We start from the raw sequence: 6,288 nt of genomic DNA on the forward strand, positions 1-6,288 counted from the left end.
GGGGCGGCCAGGACAAGGGTGGGCAGCATCTCCCAGCCTCCCTTCTCTGGAATCCAGCTTCTGGGACTGGGCTGTACCTTGCATTCCTGGTGCTCCCAACCTACTACATCCCTGCCTTCCAACCACCGCATCGCTTCTCCTGGAAGATGGGAGGTTCATAGTTTTCCTCTCTAACACACCCAGGCAGAGCTGCAAGGCATGGATCCATCCATCCAATAGTCACTCTCAGCCAGGTGCTTTCCAGAGACCTGGCTCGTAGGGTAGGACAGGCAGCCGGGAACCCCTCAGGGAGAACGCAGGCGACCAACAGGCCACAGACATATGAGACCGTGTCCGGTGGCGTCTGAGGGAAACGAAATATCTATTTTAGCTTGGTGGGCAAGGAAGGCCTCTGAAAAGGTGGCATGGGAGCTGGGATCTAGATGGCAAAGACAAACTTTTCAGGCGGAGGAAATAGCAGTGCAAAGGCCTGGAGGAGGGAATGAGCTTGCAGGGTTCAAGGGGCAGCCAGAGTCCAGCGTGGCTCTGATCCAGGAGGGTGAGTGAGTTTGAAGAAGATCTCAGGGGCATGATCACACAGTCTCACAGGCCACAAAAGGCTTGGGGTTTATTCTAAGAGTAAAGGAAAGCATTTGGGGGCAGCAGAAAGAGCACTGGATTTGGAGCCAAGGACCTGGGTGTGAGCCTGATAAGGTCACTTAACCTTCTAGCCTCAGTTTCCTCATCTGTGAAATGGGGATGGGGAACTGCAGGCCACAGGGTTGTTGCGAGGATTAAATAACGTCATTTATGTGAAAGTTTGTCACTCTTCAATGTTAGTAGTGAAGCAGTTCCTTCTGCCTGTCCCTGGGTAATCCCCCAAATGTCTACCTGGACAGTACCAAGTTGCAGAACCTCAGAACCCTGACAGAGAGCAGGACTTTAGAAGTCTGTCATTCAGTGAATATTTATTGAGGAACTATGTGCCTTGTGCTATGCTTGGTGCAAGATGCAGCCGTGAACATGATAGACTCAGAGTGTGGACTGGAGAGATCTGGACCAGCCCATTTCATAGATAGGCAAGGTCAAGGCCACATAGTGCTGACCAGAAAGAGAACCCAGGCCCCCCGACCACCAGTCCAGTGTTCTCCCCAAGATGCAGACAATGGGTGCCCTTCTTTTCCTTTGCCTGACATTTTCTCCCACACTAGGGCTTGCTTGGGAGAGAAGGCAGCTCCCTGTCCCCCGTGGCCTTGCTTGGATGAGGAGGAATTCTGAGGGGACCAGGAACGACTGTGATGGGCCTTGAAGGATAGATGTGATTTGGCTGTGAGGAATGGCAGGACACTGGGCAGAAGGGACAGCAAAGCCCTGGAGACAGACAAGTGTTGACCTGCATGTTAAATAGCAGGCGGGGCTCTCAGGGAGGAAGAAGAGGCCAGCACGCCAGATCTGGAAGGGCAGGGGGACGCTGTTTCTCCAGCAATGGGGGCCGCTGGAGCTCTGAGTCAGGGAGTGGTGCTGGCAGGATGCACCTGAGAGAGTGCTGGCAGCTCAGGGTGACTGCATCAGAGGCAGGAAATGGAGGTAGAGAGCCCTCTGAGCAGCCTAGTGCAGTGGCTCGGGTAAGTGCTAGCAAGGACTCCACTAGAGCAGCAGCAGGGGCAAAGAAGAGAAAGGAGCCATTGGAGAGGCTTTCCAGAGGAGGGGGCCACCAGCCGCCCTGATGGAGTGTGGGGAGCAGGAGGGAGGGAGGAGACAAAGAGCTTTCAGAAGATGGGAGATTTAGCTGTCCTTTATTGATTGCACGAACATTTCCTGAGCACCTGCAGAGGGTCAGGCCCTGTGCCATTCAGGCAGGAAATTGAGCAAAATTGTGCAAAACCTGAAGGCTGGTGATTTGTGCTCTTGTTGGGATTGGGGGAAGGGGAAGTGAGGGTGAGGGGTCGTTGGGCAGCTGGCACCACTCTCAGAGCCTTGATTTTGCCCTCTGTGAAATGGATGGCTCTGAGGGCCAGGGAAACACTGGCTGGGCTGGGTGCTTCAGGAAGGTGCTTCCGGATAGATACCACCGAGGAATTCTGGGGACTCAGCCTGTGGAAATGAGAAGGCAGTGGGTGAGGAGAATGGGGATCCCCTTCGGGGCTGGGGAAGCAGACCCACATAGGGGAGGGAGGAGCCTTGTTGGGTGTCATGTTCCTCTCAGGATTGTGGGGATGGGGTCTCAGGGCCTCCCACTTCCCACCTGGGGAAAAAGACCCGGAAAAAGAACACCCCAGGAGCAGGGAATCTGGCAGTGATTCCTTCAATGACAGCAGCCGCAGCAGTAGCTAATGTTTCCTGGATCTGTCACACGCATTAGGTCAGCCAGTCCTCACTGTGTCTCTGGAAGCAGGTGCTGATAGCGTTCCCATGTTCCAGATGAGGACACTGAGACCCAGACTGCTGAGAACATTCACAGAGCCAGAACTGGAACTCAGGCTGCCCGACTCCATGTTAGGCACATTAGCTCTTCTCAGATCCCCTCTTCTTTTTTTTGAGGGGGTGGGGGACAGAGTCTCCCTCTGTCACCCAGGTTGGAGTGCAGTGGTGTGATCTCGGCTCACGGCAACCTCAGCCTCCCAGGTTCAAGCAATTCTCCTGCCTCAGCTTCCTGAGTAGCTGGGATTACAGGTGCCCACCACCATGCCTGGCTAACATATTTTTAGTACTTCCCCATGTTGGTGGGGCTGCTCTCGAACTCCTGACCTCAAGTGATCCTCCTGCCTTGGCCTCACAAAGCACTGGGATTACAGGCATGAGCCACTACGCCTGGCCCCAGGTCCCCTCTTCTGATAACCTATCTAGGACCTGCAGTCCACCTGCCCTGCCATCCTCTCTAGGGCCTGCCCCAAACTAGCCAGCCAGTAACTGCACCTTCCCACTGCAGTGAGAGGGCAGCAGAATCCAGGGCGCCTTCCTGGGAGCAGACAGCTTTGAGGAGAATGCTGCAGCAGAGGTCAAATGTGAACTGGCCACGACGGGGGCCCAGAGGGGATCCCAGGAGTGCCTTTGCACCACCTGTGCAAAAGTGAGGTGTTCCCTCCCTGTGCTCTAGGGCTGGGGGACTGAGCCCCAAGGGACCCCCTTTCTTCTCATCCTGTTACCAGTTCTCCAGGAAGTTTAGAGTCTCCCCCTGCCCTCCCCCGCCTACCAGGGTGAAGGTTTGTGGGGAATGTTCTCCCGCAGAACTCGGCATGAAATAAATTCCATTCTTACTCTGCAAATGACACTGCACATAAATATTCAGTAAATTAGCAGCACGCTTTTATAGATTTATCAGTCATTGCAGGCACAAAATGACAGGCAATGTTGTAGCTGAAATATTAATGCTGACAAATTAATGATTTCTGAGTAAATGATGTCATTTTTGCACCGTTTCATTAAAATTTACTCACTTCTGCTTCATTTCTGGACCTAAAAAAATTAAAATCATTTCCTTCTCTCTTTCTTCTTTCTTTTTAGTGTGGGATTGGTTCCCAAACCTGAGAGGGATATAAATTTTCCTCAGCAGCACCCCAAAACAGAGGCGGGGAGCCAGGCAGGGCTAGCATTCCTCACCCCAAGCTCTAGGGAGGGGCTGGGGAGAGACCCCCCTGGGTCCCAGAGATGGTCCTTGGGCCTCCACCATTAGTCTAGCTGGAACATAGCAAAACTGTGTCTTTGGGTCAAGCCTGGATTGGGGTGGGGGGTTGTAGGGGGAAGTGGGGAGGAAGCTTGGGAGGGGGTGTGTCCTGGGAGGGCACCTGGGAGAATAGGGTGTGGAAGGAAGTCATGCTCCTTTCTTTGGAAGCTCTAAGTGCCTCCATCATCCTCATCATACTTGACCTCCTTCTAGCAATAAATGTGGGGAATAATCAATTCTCGAAACCTCCCATAGTAGGTAAAGGGGAAATACCAACTGTGTAGATATGCCCGACAACCCCCCTCACCGAGGCTCTAAGGAATGGACAGATGACCACTTACTCGCAGTGTGACCTTGGGCGAGTATTGTCGCCTCTCTGAGCCTCAGTTTCACCTTCTCTGATGATCTCCTCATTTCTCAGGGTTCTTGGGAGGATGAATGCAATGGTATGGACAAGGCACAGGACAAGTTCCCCAGTCGGACAGCCCCTCCAGACGCGGCTCCCAGCTGCTCCCCGCACACGTCCCGGAGAGGGCGAGAGGGGCTGCGGGGGAGGAGCAGCGAGGCCCCTGCGCGCCAGGATCGGCCCAGGTGACCCGGCCGGACCCTGTGGGGCTGGGAGCACCAGGAGCACACGGGTCCTGGAGCCCCAGGCCCCCGGCCGCCTCGGTGCGCTCAACGTGGCCAAAGCCAAAGCACTTCGCTTGGCCCGGGTCAGCGCCGCGGGAATGGAGGGCGGCGAGGCCGAGAGGCGAGGCGGACACAAAGGAGAAGCGAGGGAGGCGAGCGAGCGGCGCCGGCGCCCGGGCCAAGGCGTATCAGGCAATCTCCGGGCTAATTCGTGTCAGGGCTGGCCTCCTATCTCCCGCCCGGCTCCCTGGCCGCTGATCAAATTGAAGTGGAAATGAAGTTGGATGCTCTGGAGCACCCGCGCGGCGGTGGGGGTGGCGGGGGCTCCGTCCGGGGCAGCTGCGCCCTCCGCGGGCGCCCTTGGCGCTGCCCTTGGCCAGGCCGCGGGGATGGAGCGGGAGAGCCGGGCGGGGAGGGGAGGACGCCCCCGCGCAGAGCCCTTACCCGGCGTTTCCCGATCCTGTCCCCGTCCGGATGAACATTTACCCAGCAGTGGGAGCGGGGTGGAAATGCAGGGAGCGGCCCGAGTGCGGGAGACGGCAAGGCAAGGACACCCTCGTTTAATGAGCGCTTATTAAGTGCCAGGCTCGGCGCCAGGTGTTTAAAGTGAGTTATGCGCTCAGTTACCTCTCCCCCCACCATATGAGGTGGATCGAGTGATTGCTTCCATTTGTACGGGTGCTGACTTGGAGACCCAGAGTCTCAGCCGGCCCAGGGACAGCTAGCAGAATGGCTGCATTTGCACCCAGGCTCTGGCACACTGCAGCTGCGGCGCGTCACCACCACACTAACCCGCACTTGGGAGCGCCCCGGATAGGCAGAGAGATGACACAGAAGCGGGGCGGGGTGCTGGCAGTTCTGCAAGCCCGTTAGGACGCAGGCCTTGCAGCCATTAAATGGTCTGTCCCCTGAGCTCAGAACCGCCTGAGAGGTGGATCTTTCCCCCAGGTGAGGAACCTGGGGCTGAGGGGGCGTGGAGGCAATCGAGCTGGGAACCAGGGGAGGCAGACTGCACTGGCCCGCTGAGTTAATCTTTCTGACCTCCAAAGTCCAAATCAGATCGGGATGAAGTCTCTGCTGCGCTGTACTTTCCTGAGGGAGGCCGGTGGGGGCCTGGAGGTGGTGACCGGCTATTGTAATGCTTTTCGGTTATTATCCACGTATATTATTTTCCATTTTATTTATTTATAAATTGGGCCCTGCCTACCTCACCCCTATCAGTGTCTGCCCGCTCCTGCCTCTGGCTACAGCCTCACCGCCAGTCTAGGCTTTCAATGGCTCCTTTCTGCCCCAAAGCCTTCACACGTTTTCTGCCTTCAGCTTCTCTCCTGTGCAGCTTTTTCATCTCTCCATTCTCATGATCTTTTAAATAATCCTTTTAATGGCATTGCTATACATTGATATACTAAAATGTATAGACTTTATTTTTATTTAGTTGGACATGGAATGGTAACTCAGTGTGGACAATTATTAGGTCACAAGAGACGTCTTAAAAACATTCCAGAGAATTACCATATACAGAACGTTATGGTTCTCAGCCCATAATGCAATAAAATTAGAAATCAACCACCAAAAGAGAGTTACCAAAACCCTACATGTTTTGAAATGAAAAGCTTCACCTTGACATTATCTGTGGGTTAAAAAGAAATCAACAAAAATTATTCAATATTTAGAACTGAATGATAATGAATGCACTTAATGTCAACATTTACAGGGTGCAGTTAAAGCAGTGCTTACAGGGAAATGTATAGACTTAAGTGCGTGTGTTGAGATCATTAGAGCTGTTACTAGCTCTGCATTCTATGCAGATCTAGAGTAGGCTTCTTCTGTTATCTTTTTTTTTTCTTTCAAAGCTCTTGTCACACGTACAATTGCCCCTTGGTATCTGTGAGAGGTTGGTTCTAGGACTCCCCTTGGATACCAAAATTCAAGGATGCTCAAGTCCCTTGTATAAAATGGTGTAGTATATGCATATCCTCCCTTAGACTTTAAATCAAGTCTGACTACCTATAACA

The 6,288-nt window shown here is 53.8% G+C and overlaps 1 protein-coding gene across 1 annotated transcript; it reads right to left on the reverse strand.

Moving 5' to 3' along the window:
* Positions 1 to 1,775: 1,775 nt before the first annotated feature.
* LOC139359298 (uncharacterized) lies at positions 1,776 to 5,618 on the reverse strand. The gene is made up of 4 exons (XM_071081923.1): positions 5,530 to 5,618; positions 5,035 to 5,261; positions 3,985 to 4,477; positions 1,776 to 2,073 (listed from the first exon to the last, which is right to left on the reverse strand). Exons 1-4 carry the CDS (start codon positions 5,616 to 5,618, stop codon positions 1,776 to 1,778), a joined length of 1,107 nt encoding a protein of 368 aa, XP_070938024.1.
* Between the last annotated feature and the right edge of the window lie 670 nt (positions 5,619 to 6,288).

Source organism: Macaca nemestrina, chromosome 17, assembly GCF_043159975.1.
Source record: "Macaca nemestrina isolate mMacNem1 chromosome 17, mMacNem.hap1, whole genome shotgun sequence".
NCBI lineage: Eukaryota > Metazoa > Chordata > Mammalia > Primates > Cercopithecidae > Macaca > Macaca nemestrina.